This window comes from Globicephala melas, chromosome 11, assembly GCF_963455315.2.
Source record: "Globicephala melas chromosome 11, mGloMel1.2, whole genome shotgun sequence".
Taxonomy (NCBI): Eukaryota; Metazoa; Chordata; class Mammalia; order Artiodactyla; family Delphinidae; genus Globicephala; species Globicephala melas.
The window spans coordinates 69,704,385-69,721,967 of NC_083324.2; the positions used below are offsets into that span (position 1 = coordinate 69,704,385).

The following is a 17,583-nucleotide window of genomic DNA, read 5'->3' on the forward strand; positions in this document are numbered from 1 at the left end:
CTCCACAAGACTAGTTTTATTAAAGAAATATGAACGAGGCTCATACTCCATGAAAAAAATTAACCCTAATCCCTTAAAATGTAGAAGCAGCCTAGAAAATCAATGTTTTGACCCAGTGTTAAGATTTATTTGCATAGTTAGGCAAAATACTTGAATTCTAAGTTTCCTCTTACCACTCCACTCTCATTTTGTTTTGTATAGACATTCTCTCCCTTTTTTTTCCCCTTCAATTTTACTGTGTGTATGTGGACAGAAACAAAGCTCCAAAAAAGTCTTAGTCTAAAAGTTTGACAATGAACTTGCCCCCAGCACTGCCCCTACCCCCAACAACATGGAGAACTTGTCTGTTACACATAGATACAAAAGAAGCGAAATACTTTTTGAAACTGCTGCCTCATTCAGGCTGAGATGCAATAAAAACACAAGTCTAAGGTACAAAGATTATATTTAACCAGTGCTTTCCTGGTGTTTAACAAGCCGCTTCTAAAATCCAGTTCTTTTACACTTGGGAAAGCAGCAAGTCCTATGACAGACCCAGAATTCACTCTAGGGAGAAAATCAATAGGAGGTCTGTCTCTTTGAACTCAACACCACAGTAAGGGGGTGGAGGGTTGAAATACTCTACTAGTTTTCCCCATACCTCTGATACTGAACCACTGGCTAAATCCATGAACCTTATTCTTCCACCATCGAAATCAAGAGTGGACAAAGCACTGCTCTCTTAGCTTAGAAGAAAGGGGGACTAATATTTACTGTTTTCGATCCCAGGTGGCTACACATCAGAATCCTCTGGAGCTTAAAAATACAAAGAAACCTGGCCACTCTCCCCCACCCCCCCCACTACCAAATTAGAATTCTTTTTGGAGGAAGTGGACCTTTATTTTTTTTAAGGAGATTCATATGGGTTTTGTTGAGAACTACTGATTTATTGACTCATTACTCCACACTAAGAACTTTGCCACATATTTCATAGTATTTTATTTGTTTCATGACTGAATTCAAACAGGTTCAATCACAGAACCTATGTGGTGGACAAAAGAGAGCAGGAGTTCACCACGGGGAGATTCTAAAAGCCTGCCTTTCCAGTGTGCTGACCCACAGTTCTTGCCCATTCTGATGTCTTATTTCTCACCTTGCTGCTCTTTGTACTGGACCCTCTATCTGACTCCTCCGGATTAAGTTACAGGTGAATCCTCCATTACCCAAGTCCAGAACAACACAGACATGTGCACAGAACCTCACTGCCCGCCCCCCCGCCCAAGAATTTATTTTTCCATTCTTGTCACCACAAATTCCTTGTTAACAACATAAAACTCTTTCTTGTAATTTAAACAAAACTGAACCCATAATTCTCTCCTAGGATGAATATTATGACATAAGGATAATACCAGGTAAGTGCACAAATGACAAAAGATGCAAAATTAACTGAAATGTTCATCCTTCCTGAAATTTCTCTTAAACAGCAGAAGTAGAAGCAATGCTGACACCTAGTGGCAACCCAAACAAATCAAGTAGCATCCCTAGCAAAACAGGGGTCATAGGCCCAACATTTGGCTTCCCCACCTAGTATCAGGCCATCTAGGCCTTACCTTCCTGGAAAAAAAAAAAATTCCCAGCAACACTTCCCAAGCAATCCCTCCTCCAAATTCCCAGCCCAATCGTGAGAATACAGCAACCAAAGTCTGGCCTGTGAAACAGACTACTTCACATGAAACTTTCCTCTGACCACTTTAAGATCAGTTTGCTCAGTCCTAAGGCCCAGATGACACAGAAGGTAGACATATCCAAAATGCTCATCTGATCAGAGTGTGTACACAGTAATTCTGATGTCTGTTGCCTCAAAGATCTCCTCAATCATCGCAGATACATTTTCCCATTGCAGACGATCAAGACCACATCCAATCCTGAAAAAGACAAAACATCCCCACTGGTTGTGACGAAGGTATCTGGGAAAACACTCCTTCCCTCTTCCTCTAGGCTGCATCCACCCAAAGCCTAAGGTATCATCTGGTCTCACACCTATAGGCAGCCATGGTGGGAGCTGGGAAGTTAACTCCTATTGTGAGTCACCTAAGGCTGTTTCCTAGAGCGCCCTAACATCCAACAGCTGTCACTTCTCTTTTGCCTAATAAAGTACCACTTCCCAGTTACTTCAGGCTACGTTTAGAAATGTATAACTGCCGTGAGATGGAAGAACTTACTATCCTTCTATTTCTACTGATGAAAACTAGCTGTTGGTGGATGGCAAAAGGTTGGTATTTTTAAAATACACTTATGATAATGAAATGTTAGGAAGATAAAAAGGAGAATGACAAAGGACAGGATCTCTGCACACAGGAAGTCAAGAGGGAATGTTGGGAAATGCCAAGCTGATTGTAATTCGGATCTTTGCAGCACTCTGGTGAGAAACCCCAATCGGCCCACAAAACTCTTACTACCTGGCACCTTTCTTCCAAGATGTTACTTAACTGATCCTCAATATCCCTAGGGAAAAGAGATGCTTAAAATTGATAATTTTCTATAAATGTGGTTAAGTACCTGAAAAAATTGTGATTAAAAAAAAGTTTCTGGTACATAAGCGATGAACATATTAAAGACCAGCGTAACATAAGGGACCATGTAGCCATGCTCGTAAGTAACTTGGACCTTGGAATAAACCTGCATGCATGCTCAGCACTGACAAAACTAGTCTGACAAGAAGAGAAGAAGGGACCCCAAGCCTATTTCCTGAAAAGGAAACAAAGGGGATATTGAACCCCTAACGTCAGTCCCTTAAGTTCCCAATATCTAGGGTCTAAGACATTACATAAGGGACCTATCCTCTGGCTATTGTCCACACTGAACACAAACAAGCATGCAGTTTAAAAAGCAGTGGTAACTTACAACTTTCTTCACACAGAATTAACAGGTTTGGGACACCTGAAGTGGCCCAGAGAGAAATCACAATTGCTCAGTCTTTGTTCTTTAGCTGTATTGCTTCAGAAATAGAGGCCAAGCTTCAGGTAGAGGATGCCTAGAATTCAACTAATGTCTGTGAACAATGGTTCCTCCCTACTAAGTAGGCTGAGGCAGGTCTGTGGTTTAATCATCCTGATTCATTCAGCCCAGGCTAAAAGATGAGCACACCTTAGGCTAAGATCTGACAACTTGTTTACTGATGATTTTTAAATGTTTTGAAATTTTTCCACCTTTAAGTCTGTATTTTAGGTTACATTAAGCTTTTAAGTCACCTGTCTTTGGGTAAGACAGTAAACCCCACTAATCAAGTCTTCATTTAGGGCCCTGGATTTCCTTGCCTTGGCATGGAGAGGTCGGTGACTCCATTCTTCAGACAGTGGGACTTCATGGCCTCTAAACTCTTCTGTAAGTTTTCATAAGTTGGCTTGTGTGAAGCCCTTTTCTTTGTAATCTAAGTACAAAGAACGAATTCAAATTTCCATTAGTCCAAAATGAGAGCCAAAGGAAAGTCATCATATTCTCCCAACATCCCGATAATTAAAATAATAAGTATATTTTTATAGAATAGTCTAAATGACAAATGTCATACTGTCCCTTCCAGTTACGGGAGCTCCTCAGGAATCCACTACATAGAGCCTGAGAAACCCAGACACTGCCATATAATAAGCTTTCCTTTTCCCAAGAAAACCAGATTAGCAGGTATGCCTATTGTCTACTGTTTTTAAGCAAAGTAGGTGAAAGTTTCTGTGCCACTTCCAAGAGATAAGCCGCATATCTGTAACAAGGAAGAATCCATAACAGCTAAAAATTTCCTGTTAGGTTTATTTATTTAAAAACTGTGCTTGCCTTTTATTTCCCTATAAAAGAACAGAGACAAACTGGTAGCATTCCAAACAAGACTGGAAGTCACAGTAGCATTAAGGACATTCAAAGAGGCTAGGACATGTCCCCACTCAGTGTGCTGTCCAAATCAGGCTTGTCGTGACTTGGCTATAAGTCATCCAGCACCATCGTCAAAAAGCTGCACTCTTTCTGAGGCCAAAGACCCTTTGGATAGTGGAAGAATCCCACACTGAGGAAGCAGGCAGGAAAGGAGATGAGTATTACTTGGCACTGCATTTGATTGGGAAGACTGAGAGAAAAACTCCTTTGGGCAATCTATCTCTTGAGGCTTTATTGTCTCTATCTTACTATGATTAGGAAGGAATTAAACTATGGGAGGCATCCCTAACTTTTCCAAGTCTCACAGCACAGGTCTTTGGTGAATGTCACTACTCTTTCCCATGGAGCTGGGACGCAGCCTCATGTTCCTTTCTAATCCAGTGCACCAAATGGCCACCACTTCCGGATCTGAGTTGGCATGAGGTCAGCTTTTTGACATCTCTGGTTGTCTGGAATGAAACACTGTGATCGACATAAATGCAGTACAGCCCATTGGTTTACCAATCCTTAGAACTTACTGAGAATTGGCCCCATCTTACCAGGTAATATATATATCGCCCATCTCTCTTCAGAACAGCCACTTCTCCAGACTTTTTTTCTAAGAAAAACAGTTATTTAATAGTAAAAAAGAAAAAGAAAACCGAAACACTGATCTCCATTCTTAGATTTTTAAAAAATCTTTATAAATTTGAGTCTACTGCAGAACTAGAATTAATTTTCAACCCTGAAGAACACTTTGATCCTCATCAGCCTTCCTAAATACTGTATTCCTTAACTTCCAGCTTTCTTCTTAATGTTTTCTGAATCATGTTTCCCTCACACCCCATCTTTGGTCCTGCTGCATTTTCAAATATACCCTTACTTGTTCACTTAAAAAACTTTAATGTCTATTGCCGTGAAATGTTTTGGAATGCACAGCACTTTTTACTTGCCAAATGTGTTTAATAATAATCCTTTTACACACAAAAACAGCTAATGCGTTAAGCATTAAGGGGAACACAGATGTATTTAAAAGTTCTTAATTATTAAAGAGATTTCAATCAGGAAAACATGTCATGTTTAGAAATAAATATAATACAAAGCAGTAAGAAGTTGCTTTCTTAAAGGCTGGGATTAGAATCACCAGTGGAAACTTTGGTTCAGTAAGCCTGGACTGTGGTCTGAGCAACTGTTTCAGAACCCCACGTGTGATTCTGATACACATCTCTGGTTTAAAATCACTGGTAGAAAGTGATGGGAGGAGTCTGTAAGGAAAAGGTTCTAAACTCTTTGAAGCATAGCACAATATGGGTAAACAGAGGATCTTGAATGTCAAGCTAAAATCTGTGGACTTTGCTAAGCACTTCCGAGTTATTAAAGGTTTCAGAGAAACGGAGTAAAATTATCAAGAAAGATTTATAAAAGACGGGGAAGAAATTTAAAACTTTTACAAGAATTCAGGTTTCTTGTGATAAGGACCCAAACTAGAGGCCATTTTTGTAGAGGAAAAACTTAATCTGCAGAGTTAAAAGGACTCAGTAGTTAGGAACCCCATCTGTGCATGTATATCTTGTTTAATCATTAAGTATAACAAGAGCATCAAAAGATGCTCTAGCCAGGGCAGATAAGTTCAGCTGTTTTCAAAACTCACGTTGATTTAACAGTTCCTGCACCCCTCCAAATTTCTTCTTGAAGTGGACAGCTATCCCAGCGCCCATTCGACAGTCCTCACTGATACAGTGGGCTAAGGAGTCTGTTTTGGGGCATGCAAAAAGGTCTCCTTTCACATAAGTAATCTAAAATGTGCAAAGGGAAAGAAAAGTTTCATTAGTGACAGAAAAACACTAAGCTATTTCTTTTCCTTTACTGTGCCCACCACCACTTCTCCGTCCCTCCTTCATTTAAAGACAAATCCTCAGAATTTAATTTAAGGGGTTATCTAAAGCGAATTAAAGCATGTGCATAAGAAAGTGATGGGTGGTCTCTGCCTAGGACTGTATCAGCCTTTCTAAAGTAAATCAGCAGGAGAGAGAAAGACAATTCAATTATTGGTTTAATTAAAAAGTGTTTACGCTTTTGACCTCAATTATTCTGAATTTCAATTCACCAGTAAATTAATAGTTGTTACGCACTCTGCTTCCTTCTGAATCTTCATTAGGGCTGCCAGCCATGATACTGAGTCGCTATTTCCAGAATTTAAGTGTTTCTTCAACTATAAAAAGGGGAAAGTAAGTAAAAATACTTAGGCAACCTGAATATATTACTTTCAGACTGCCCTGACCACCCACGTACAAACATTTCCCCCCCACCGTTTATCGCTGAAAGTAAGTTCGCCTCTAGGAAGTAATGCAAAACTCTTCTGGGGTTAAGAAAAAGAAAGAATGCCGGGTTTCGGAGGCGGACGGGCCCCGCTCGCATTTCGCGCTTTCCTGGAGCGGAAGAAAGGCGGTCCTAGGACCCGCCTCCTCCTTTCCCCGCGCCCGCGCCGAGTAAGGCTGATTCAAGACAGTCTCCTTTTCCTTGCAAGATGCAAAAGTATTTCCCCATTGGATCTGGCCAAGAAGCAAAAAGGTGGGACTTGGCCACAGTCCCATTAAGCCGCATCTAGGGAGTATACAGGCCTGGGGGAGTGTACTGCCGAGGCGTGGGCAGGTGGAGAGGGAAGGCGGCCTCTCAAGGAAGGCTCACCCCCATCTTTTGGGGGGAGCTGCGGGAAGAAGTCTAGAGAGGCCTCCCATTCTCTGTTTCCTACCCTAGGGCGGATCAGCGAGGGCGTGGGGCCTGTCCCGGGGTCCCGTGGTAGGGAGCGGGGAGGCTCGTGCAAAGCCCCAACGTACCGGGGTTACCCTTCACCTGGAAAGGAGTCGGCCGTTAGGAGGTCCCGCCCCGCGGGGAAAGGCTCTGGTAGGTGGGGAGCAGGAGAAGAGCCCAGATGTGGAGCCAATCCCGCCAAAGCTCTTAATTGCACGCACCTAAGATGGCCGCCCACCACCTGGGAGCGGGGCGGAAACGACCCCTCTAGCTAGCTAGCCGAACCTGCACTCTTTGGTGATGGCCGCCGAACTTCCGTTGGTAAATTCCATAGAGTACCCCGCCGCCGCCCGGGCATGCGTAACGAGACAGCGAGTTGGGTAGAACGGCGCTTGCGCATTAGCCCCAGGAGCGTGTCTCCAGGGGCCGCATAGGCGGGGGAGGGCAGTTGGCAAAGGAGTAACTTAGCGCCTGCGTGGTACTATGCTCAGGGCGGTGTTTGAAGGTTGAAGGGTTGAAGGGTCTGGCGTGTCTAGAAGGCGCCTGCGTATTCCTTCGGCCGGGGGGTGTGATCCAATCAGGGAAGTGGGCGTGGCTTCAGGGGACGCCTGAGCAGTGCTCCTTCAACTGGGGGTGGGGCGAGCCCGAGCTCGGGTTAGGGGGCGTGATCTCAGAGGCGCCTGCGCGGAGGCAGTTGGAGGGAGGCCCGATTCCCCTTTGTTCGGCTTCGCCATTTTGCTAGGCAGCGGCAGTGGCGGCGGCAGCGGCGGCTGGAGCCTCTGATTGGGTTTCGGGGTCCGGTACTGGAGCCAATCAGCGCGGGCAGCGAACCGGGGGAGCGAGGCACGGTGAGTGTGAGGAGCCAATATCCAGCGGCCCAGAGCCGGCCCCAGCGCCCCGATTGGCGGGTCTCGCTGACCACTCAGGAGAGGCCCAGGCGCCCGTCGAGCCCGGGGAGTCAAGCTGAGCCTAGCCGAGCTGGGCTCCCGACGGCCCAGGCTGGAGCCTGCGAGCGCCCCAGGGCACTCCCGGCCGAGGCCTGCAGGGGGCCGCCCCGCGCGGGGATGGCGCCCTCGGGAGCAGGCATCTCGGGGTCCAGAGCCTCGCAGGGTGCCAGAGCCAGTTGGGGATGCGATGCGTCCCCGTCCCCCCGACCCTTAGGCACAGCTTCTCAGGCCCCAGGCTGGGGGGTGTTGGGTTTGCCTGCCACCAAGGCCCCTAAGCTCAGGTATACACACACACGTGGGCCCGGGGCCTTGGCGGTTTCCTCCTGGTCCTTCCGGCCTCACAGTTAAGCCCGCCCTTGCACTCAACACGCTCTGGCCCTCGGGACGGGAAGTCTCCCCCCGCGGGGCCCGCGCACCCCACCCCTCCGTGAGCGGGTCTGTCTGTCTGCAGCCCTTCTGGGTCGGGAGGCAGGCCCGGGGAAGACGCGCGCCGCAGCCATCGGGACCCGCGTGCAGCGCGGAGAGGGGGTGGGCCGAAAGGGGGGCCCCGCCCACCCCGCCGTCCCCGCTGTCCCCCTGATGGGTGGAGGGGATCCATTAGTGCACCCACTCCCCGGCCCCGCTGCGCCCCACCTCCCAGCACGCTCGTCCCGGGTCTCCGGCCCGGCGCCGTTACCACCCCCTTTTGGCTCGTCATTTCCTCTCTTCCCCGCCCCGATCGCCGGGCAGAACTGCAAACCTCCGTCTTGGAGCGCAACCAGGCGGTCACCCGTCCTTGCCCGGGCTGTAAGGCCTGTCCATTCGGTGCCTGGAACCTCACTATAGAAGGTGGCGAGCCCTGTGCATTCCCTTTCCCGAAGGCTGCACAATTTGCTTTCATTAGTCTTATCTGTTGTTTTTCATCTTGTGAACTCTCGCTCCCTTGGGAATGCACAATTATTTTCTTTTAACCTTTCTGTGTCACTTTGAACGTGTCAGGTTTCACTCATTAGCTCAGTCCACAGCCATCTCTTGGTTTGTTTTTTTCCAGTATGTTGATGTTTTCTCAGCAGGTATTTATAGAAACGTAACAGTCTTGTGGGGTTTTGGTTAGGGTGAAAGGAAATCTCCGTTGACAACCAAGTATCGAACAGTTCGTATGTACCAGGCGTCCATCTGTGTGCTGGGGAGGGAGTGGTTAGAGGTCGGTAAGAACCTTCCCAGCCTGGTGGAGATTGACGGGTGAACAGTAATTAATATCTCACGGTTAGTGCTGTAACGGGGCCAGGTTCAGTTCTGTGGTGCACTGATGTGTGAGCTACCAACAGCCCCGGTGGAAGGCCAGCATTGCCACACTTTTGATTGGCCTTGAAGGATAATGGGATTTCTTCGGACAAGAAAGAATGGAAGAGCATTGCTCACAAAGAGAAAAGCAAGTGCAGAGGCACCAAGCTTTGCTGTGTGTTCAAGGGGGAAGAAAGTATAGGGCAGTGGGCAGTTGCCGTGAGAGTTTAGGCTGGAAAGCCCAGTTGGTAAAAACACTTGTATATCTTGCTAAGGAATTTTTCGGAAGCAGTTATTTTGTGGAAATTCGGATAGGCGAAATCTAGAAACACACTTTTTTCTAAGATTGGAAAAATAAGTTTCTGGCTTATGGGGTTCTGCTCCACAATAGCAGCTGACTTTGGGGGAAAAAGGAAGATTTTTCTCCTAGGACTTTAAAAGTTTTTACTCATGTGAAGCACCGAGTGCAGCAGTCCTTGCCACATAGAGTAGGCCTTTAGTATAATCACAGTTACTAAGGTCACACAATTGGTAGGTTGCAGAAAACTACTCCTGAGGAGTAGTGCTCTTTCCACTACTAAAAATTTGAGGACAGTTTTTGTTTTCAAAACACTTTTTGTAATGAGTTTTTCATTGTTTAAGTCATTTTTAAATTTTATTAAATTCTTAAAATATCTAACAGATGGAGCACTGTGGTTTAGATATTTTTTAGAATGTTTACATTTGCCTTTGGACTGGATGAATACCTTGGTACTTAAAAATGGTTATATCTAGTCACTAAAACACCAGCAAACATTTTTGCTAGACTTCTTTCTAAGCGACAGTTATAGTCTGGTCACTTTTTTGCTAAACCCTTCTAGAGACTCCACCTATCTGCAGAAAAATTTAGCCTGGAATGTTGAGATACAGTAATCTGGCCTTAGCTTTCTCTTGACATGTGGCCTTGTATATACTGTTCATATGTGGAAATTTTTCTCTCCTTGTTTTTATGCTCTATCCTCATTTGGAGCACTCCATTCCCTCCCACTTCATCACATATATAAATCCTGCTCATGCTTAAGACCAGGTCAGATGCCACATTTTTCTAAAGCCTTTTTATCGATTCCCAATTGGAAGAACTCTGTGTCCTCCATACTCCCATATTTGTTTTTCTCTTAGGGGTTCAGTACAGATTTTTACTCCTTTACTAAATTTAAAGACTCTTTGAAGTTAAAATCTTAGTCACAGTTTTACTTTTATTTCTAAAACCTTCAGGACGGTGTCTGACAGGTGGTACATCATTCGTGGAGATTAAGAAGCAAGTTAGGAACTGCAATCCAGAACCTTTTGGATGATGGGGAAGCTGGACAGCCCTTTGTTCTCTAGTCTTTTATCAAACACAGATCAGAACCTGTTTGTTGAGTTGTGAAGTCAATTTAGTGGGCCAATGCTGGTAATTTTTTATAATAGAATAGAAACTATCACAGTTCATCTTATGTTATGAAGGTAAATATTCATGAAACTTTTGTTTTAGTTACTTTTTTAATATGTTGCATGTGCATTTGTGATGTGAAATGTTTTTCTTACTGTGAGTTGTCAACAAAGTTTGAAAGCTGCCGTTCTAGTTTTTACCTGGTAGTGATTGTCAAATATGATAATTCTATGGGGTTTTTCACTTGCTTATAGTTGAGTTTCTGGAAGTTTTAGCTTTAAAATAAAAATGTGTGTTGTTCCACAATGAATGGATTCCTAAGTAGTTAGCTGCATTTCAGGTTCTGCAGCTTGAAGTGAAGAGGAAGGGACATTTTCTTGCTAACCGGAATAAACATACTCACTTTCTCTCTTTGAGGAAAAAACATTCAAACTTTGAGTTAGGAGTGAGAGCTAGACAGACTAAAGCTGGCTGGCTTAATTCTGTCAGAATGTGGCCGAAAGGCACTTGAGGAAAGACGACGATGTTTGCAGTTCTGCTAATTGAAGCTCACAGTAATGGGAACATGTGGCTTCATAGAAGCCAGTTGCGTCCAGCCTTCACCATTAGCAGTCTCAATATCATGCTCCACGCTGAATCGCTCCCTCGTTAATATGACAGAGAATTGCTGTTAGACTTGAAGCTGCTTCCTTTTGACCCTTCAAAGTATAGTGAATTTAAGTGTTTTTAAATTGCAGCATTTGTATTACCAGGATAAACTAGTTAAGAAGAAAATCTGCATGACGTTTTATTAGTCATTTCCCTGCACTTCCAGTGCGATGTAAACTTCTGGAAATTAGCGGTCAAGGAAAAAATCTTATACAGGAAGGGGATTTGGGGTGGGATGGGTTGTTAAAATATAGAGGACATTCCTTCCTGATCCTTATTTTTTTTAATCAACTCTTTTGAGATATAGTTTAGACATAAAGGATAATCATTTTAAGTGTACATTTTGATGAATTTTGACAAATTTACACACCTATGCAACCACCAGCACAGTGAAAATATAAAACATTTTATCGCCCCAGAAAAGTTCCAAATGCTTTATTCCAGTCAACTTCCCACCTTCCCCTCTACCCCCTTTTCCATTTCCAGGAAACCACTGATCTGTTCTCTGTCTCTAGATTACTGTTACCTATTCAGGGTTTCATATAAATGCAATCACACCACTGTTTTGTATCATGACCCTTAATTTTTAATTTTATTAGTTTAGAAATATAAATGTATTGTGTGTATTACAGTTAGAGACAAGATAGAGTTCAGGGAAGACCATTCGCTTCCCTGGAAGAGCCACTTCGTATGGCTGCAAATCTGATTTTCTGTACTGTTCCCAGAATCTCTCAGGAGCCAACTGAGTCACCCAATTCAGAAGAGACATAAAAATCAGAAAGCCAGTTTTTCAGTATGCAATGAGAAATAACTATCAAGTTTACTTGTGTTTCTGATCATATCTGCTCCCTGTTGGCTACTGTATATGTAAATCCAAATTATAGCTAGATGTGTGCTTGGTGAGTATTCCATTAGAGCAAGGGTAGTGAGTTGAACAACCACATCGCCACACACCATCATGCTGTGATGACATAGTCATCCTGTCACTTGTTTATAACTCTTACACTCTTATACTACATACCAATTTGGTTATGAGTAATAGGCTCAATCGATTTTTATTAGATTTTCCTCCCAACATTTTAGTATAAAAATTTTCAAACATACAGTAAAGTTGAAAGTGTTTTATAATAAACACCTGTATACCCTTCATCTAGAGTCTACTGTTAATGTACTATACTTGCCTTTTCAGAGAGATACCTATATATATCTATCTCTCCATCTATTCATCCATCAAGATACTTCTTCCTAATATTTGGGCACGCACTTGAATATATTTTGATTTCTTCATATCACGTTGAGACACCTTACAATCATGCTGGGTGATTCATATCCTCCACCATGTGTGGATTTGTGGAGAGTGGTGCACTGCTTTGCTGCTGTGATGCGCAGATCATGTAACTCACATAACTTTGTCATTCAAATTTTAGAATTCATGAAGGCCTGGAGAAAAGTTTGGGGAAAGATTTATCTACATTTTGCTTATATACAGCTGTACCTCCCCCATGTTTCCAAGGTGAATTACCCTTTGATAATTTACATAATTTTAAATTTTTGAATCAGGTCTTCATTCAAGGTTCTCAAATATCACTTCAGTTTATCTAATTGTGTGCTTATTTCAAAAAGGAGCTTTCAGCTGTTAAAGTGTATGAGAATAGTAAATTTGGGCATTGACTGCATATTTGATATTAAGAGCTTACTAATTTTTTAATGTTTTGAAGTAATTGTAGAGGCACAATGTCATTGTGATAAAACGATAAAGAAAAGAATCTACTCTTTGGAGATAGATGCTGATGTATTTTTGGAGTTTGGAATAATAAAGTGTCTGGGATTTGCTTCAGAATAATGCAGGGGTGGGTGGAAAGTGGATAAGATATATGTGGAATAAGACTGACCATGGGTTGAAAATTGTTGAAGTTGGGTAATGGCCATAGGGGTTCATTATAATGTTCTCACTATTTTGATACATTTTTGAAAATTATCATAGTAAAAGTTAAAATTATACAATAAAGGGTGGGGTATTATTAGGCATTCAGATTCATGACTGAGGAAAACTTAAACTCTTCAGAGAAAATCATAGTCTGCTGTTTCTGTAATTCCTTTTTATTCCTTGCTCTGGATTAAAACACAAACTCCTAAACCTTTGCTCGGTCTTTCTTACTTAACACTACTTAATGGAGATTTTGATAAGCAACGTGTTTGACTTCAGGTCTGGGTAATTACTTACTAAATAATAAATCCTGAAATTTTAAATTGCTTGCCATATGTAGTGCAAATGTGTTACAAATTAAAGAAACTGTTCTCTAAAGTACATGTGCAGACCTGAAAATCAGTGTTAAATAGGCCTTGTAACAAAGTGATGTTGTAGCTTAATGAGAATTTCTTAAGTGTTGCTCTAGTAGTTTTGAAAGGAAAGTTTGCTGATGAGAAATGACAAAGCATTTTTTACATATGTTAAATAGCGTTATCAAGGTTAAGCATCTGGTGAAGCCTTTATTAACAATCTCACTTTACTTTTCCTACCTTTCTAATAGGAGTGCATCCTGAAGTCTTCTAGGATCTCCAGAGTGAAAATCACTGTGGTCAAGACTCTAATTTGGAGGGACGATGGAACAGTATACAGCAAACAGCAATAGTTCAACAGAGCAGATTGTTGTACAGGCTGGACAGATTCAGCAGCAGGTATGGAAGTAAAACTGCTTTAAACATCACAGCAAAAGAGCTGATAATAGCACTGCTCAGTAGCGGAATTGAGAGGTCTCAGATCTTATAAGAGTGGGTCTGGTGACTTGTGCTGAAGTGCTTTTCAAAGATTGGATGTTTTGCAGTTTCTCTCATTTTCTCTGTTCAGAAGTCTATATCCAGTCCATAACCACTTAGAATTTGATTTCATGGGAGCCTGGTTTAATAGTAAATTGCCCCCTTTTATCGTATTAGAAATCAAACACCTAGTCTGTTTTCAGATGGAATTATGCAGGGGTTTTTTTTGTTCTTCCTGGATTCAATTTGGTTGTTTCTCTTATTGATTAAGCTACCTTGTGGTCTAGTAAGGCTTTGGCCACAATAAACAAACCAAGATAGCTTCTAAGAAATCCACTGTCCTTTGATTTGATCCATCACAGTGCTTATTTTGAAAAGCTCTAGTTTAACATGAGGATAATACTTAGATAGCCACACTTATGGATAAGCACATATTAGAAAGGAATTCCCTGCTGCTGGTTTATCCTAATTAATATAGGTTGCCTTCTTGAATTTATACACAGATTACATTTTCTGATGATTTATACCTGGCTTTATTTTAGGAAAACTTCACTGGTTTTTTCTCCCTGGAAGAAAAGAAATTTATTATGCCTTGATTTAACCTTAGGCCAAGATTGGGAATGTTTTATTTCCAAAATGGAACTTAGATAATATAGAAAAGTAGTTAGTAGGGAGGGCAGAGGATGTTTTGATGGTGAGTTGTTCCATCTAATGATCAAAGAAAGGAGCTACCCTTGATTAAAAGAGATTAATTATCGAAATTCCTTTGCTGGCTTTTCCTTCCACGTAACCGCAGCTTCCTTCAACTGCCTTGGTAGAAAAGGGGATTCCACAGAGGACCCTCCATTCATACCAATGCCCTGGTGGGTGAATTCTTGTTCTGTCAGAACTTACTATTCGGAGTAATAAAAATTAGGTTGAATCTGTGAAAACATTGCTCCTAAGGTAGTCCAGATGAGTAGGAGTAATCCTAGTTTGGGGACACAAGAGCAGTGAGTGACCTCTTGAAGATGATTTTGGCTCTAGTGATTACCTTCATTCTTCCTTTCTGGGGATTGCATTTCAGTTCCAGAAATTCTTCATTGTAGCTTCAAAGCTGCTAAAACCTGATTAACTTTTTTGTTCTTGTGAATTCAATTGAGGAAATAAAAAGAGCTTTAAAATAACTTCACGAAGAAGGATCAAATACCTATTTTTGGAGGGAAGGACTGTGTTAAAAATGTTTTTGTTAATGATGTCAGCTATATTGGGTTTTTTGAGTCATGGAAGTGTGTTTTGAGTTCCACTCTGGGGACAAAGGGCTAATATCTGTAATCTGTTACTTCAACAAAACAGCTTCAGTATAGGGAGTCTACAGTTTGAAAGTCCTGTGTAGGGTGGGGCTATTGAAAGAAGACCCTCCCTCTCCCATAAGAGGTAAGGTGACCTCATGTCTTGAACTATACATTTCCTTCCTGACACATTTCAAGCTCTTCCTGTTCCTGTTCTCAGCAGCAGGGTGGTGTTACTGCTGTCCAGTTGCAGACTGAGGCCCAGGTGGCATCCGCCTCAGGCCAGCAAGTCCAGACCCTCCAGGTAGTGGTGCCCTCTCTGATTCTCTGTAAGCACTGCATGAACTTCTCCTCTCCTCATGTTTGGTGCTGTTTGTGGTAGGATCTCATGGAGAAATGGCAAAGTCAGTTGCATGTCTTTGATGCTGCTAACTTGTCTTTGAGGCTTAGAAGATGCCAGTTTCCTAATGTTTCATGCTAAATCATGTAGTGACCCCAGTATCAATTTTCTGAAAAGTGCCGTTTGGCTAATGTTTCTTTGGGAGTGTCTGGGAAAGAATCAGTATAAGGGACAGGAAGAAATTCTTACAAGTGGCTTTAGAACCTATTTAGAGATCAAACTGTAATAAGATTGCATGGTAACTTTTCTTGAGTTTGTATTATGATAGTGGAGAAGAAAATATATACATTTTACTAGGGTAGATTGTGCTTTATTTTTATTAAAAGGACAACTTGGCTGTCCTGTCCTGCAATAATGATTGCACTTGACAAGATTGATCTAATCTCTGAATCTTGTTAATCTCTTAACTGCTATCTTTTCATTACCTTTCTTGGGGAAATAATGACTTGTCTTATTGTTAGATCTGCAGAGATTGCCCCATAGCTCTTGGACAGAGGTGGAATATGCTTTCTGTAAGTCTTAAGTATTATAGCCACCATTAGAATTCCTACTTAAACAATGCAGTTTCCTAACATTATGTATGACCAAGTTAAATATGTAAATTGGGGTTATATTTTGGCCAGTTCCTATATAAAGATAAATGAAGAAGCATAAGTCTTTTCTGAGTTTATAGGTTACTTTAACTAAAATGACCATATTTTTGAGAAATTGACAAGATTTGAGTACCCTGCCTTTTTCCCTCCATTGAATGGAAATGATTCAGAGTAGGACCTAGAATGTAAAACTGGCATCTCACTTTATTATTAGTGCTGCTTAGCAAGTATCCTGCAGTGAACTACCCCTTATTGTACTCATTTCACTTTACCCTTTCAGCCCCACTCCCAAACCTGCCACTAATAGTGTTTGATGATGATGTACAGCCAATTCCGCACATAAATTAAGCTGAAATAAGCTGAGCTCATAGGTACTCCCAAACTATATTCAAATCTCAGTTCAGCAGTTTGTTATTCATGTTTCTCATGCTTGCTTCATCTTATTGAAATATAAAACAGTACTGTCATTAACCACTTGTGGAATGGGAATGTAACCTGCTCTTAACTGTATGGCTTCTTGTCTGATGCATGTATGCTTGTATTCATTCACATGTTGTAAAAACAGTGGGTTCCTTGGAGTCTCAAATAGTTCATCGTGTGCATATATAGGGAAAAGTGTGTCAATGAAGGGAAAAGTTAAGATGATGGATAGCCAGAAAATTACTAATAGCTGTGCCTTAAAACTTGTGTTTCCTACTTAGGCAGATTTTATTTAAAGAAAGGGAGGTACTTTATGAAAATAATGGAAACCTTTCCTCTAGCGCTCTCACTATTTTGGAGAATTTTAAATACTTCTTTCAGTTAGTCATGCAATAAATATTCTGGAAAGTCTTTCCTCATAGAGCATATGCAAGTCTTTAAAAAGTAAAGTGGAATTTCTCAATGAACAGTTTAACAAAATACAGGATTTGAATGTTCCTGAAGATTATGATATGCTTGGGGGTCGGGGGAGGCTTAATATCTAATCTACTAATCTAGGACAGATCGGTCTTTTAACTAATTCCTCTTATTTGAACATACTTTCACTAGCATTAAGAATGATTATTTCAGATATACGGATTTTCTTTTGATCTGTTACAAATAATTCCTCAAAACAAAGATAGAAAGTTTGGACTTTTAGCTATTCTATTGAACTAAAGTGGCTTATTTTTTGGCTTTCAGAATGCAGTTGGCTAGATATTTTTATATTGAGACTCAAGATGTCACAGAGCACTTACAATGCCCCAGCTTCTGGAGTAATCCATTTACTCATTGGAGCTTGAAAGTTGGGAGTTTTTGGTGCACTTGAGTGCTTTGTATAATTTTCATATTTGTTAAAGCTAAAATAACTATGCAGGTATTGCAGGGTCCAGTGTGAGAGGTTCCACCACAGAGACTGCAAACTGACCAGCAATATATTTCTAGGCATTTTTGCTAGTGGGCTCCTTGAGCAACCACAGGATTAGAATTCTTAGTGAGGTGAAGAGGGTAAAAGATACATGTTTCATTTATGCTTGAGAAACTGTAGGGAGGAAGGGCATTCTATAAAAGCTCCCAGAGCTGCTCACTACCTAACCTGGAGTGGTTGCTAGGTTCAGTTTGATTTACTCCTTACAAGTTACTTAGAATTTATTTGCAGTCAACCACCATCCCCACCATCAGCCCTCCCTCTCATTGCCTCCTC

At 41.9% G+C, this 17,583-nt stretch overlaps 2 protein-coding genes across 18 annotated transcripts in view; one reads left to right on the forward strand and one right to left on the reverse strand.

The window, feature by feature from the left end:
* On the reverse strand, positions 1-7,129 carry OARD1 (O-acyl-ADP-ribose deacylase 1). Of its 5 annotated transcripts, none has more exons than XM_030870813.3 (6): positions 6,916-7,129; positions 6,012-6,091; positions 5,531-5,675; positions 4,440-4,498; positions 3,297-3,409; positions 1-1,904 (listed from the first exon to the last, which is right to left on the reverse strand). In XM_030870813.3, exons 2-6 carry the CDS (start codon positions 6,048-6,050, stop codon positions 1,802-1,804), a joined length of 459 nt encoding a protein of 152 aa, XP_030726673.1. In that variant the 5' UTR covers positions 6,051-6,091; positions 6,916-7,129; the 3' UTR covers positions 1-1,801. The 5 variants fall into 5 exon arrangements, with proteins under 5 accessions (XP_030726673.1, XP_030726675.1, XP_030726678.1 ...); XM_030870815.3 differs by having other exon boundaries at positions 6,852-7,129; XM_030870818.2 differs by lacking the exon at positions 6,916-7,129 and adding an exon at positions 6,733-6,868.
* The window catches only part of NFYA (nuclear transcription factor Y subunit alpha), a 25,674-nt gene continuing 14,522 nt past the window's right edge, over positions 6,432-17,583 (forward strand). For 2 of the 13 annotated variants that reach the window (XM_030870799.2, XM_030870808.2), the window contains exons 1-3: positions 7,347-7,478; positions 13,431-13,578; positions 15,148-15,234. In XM_030870799.2, coding sequence (XP_030726659.1) covers positions 13,504-13,578; positions 15,148-15,234 — 162 coding nt within the window. In that variant the 5' untranslated portion in view covers positions 7,347-7,478; positions 13,431-13,503. Of the gene's footprint in view, positions 6,451-7,346; positions 7,479-7,840; positions 7,859-8,250; positions 8,406-10,120; positions 10,326-12,326; positions 12,413-13,430; positions 13,579-15,147; positions 15,235-17,583 lie in introns of those variants that run through there. The other 11 variants (XM_060307615.1, XM_030870811.2, XM_030870803.3 and 8 more) reach the window with 10 other exon arrangements.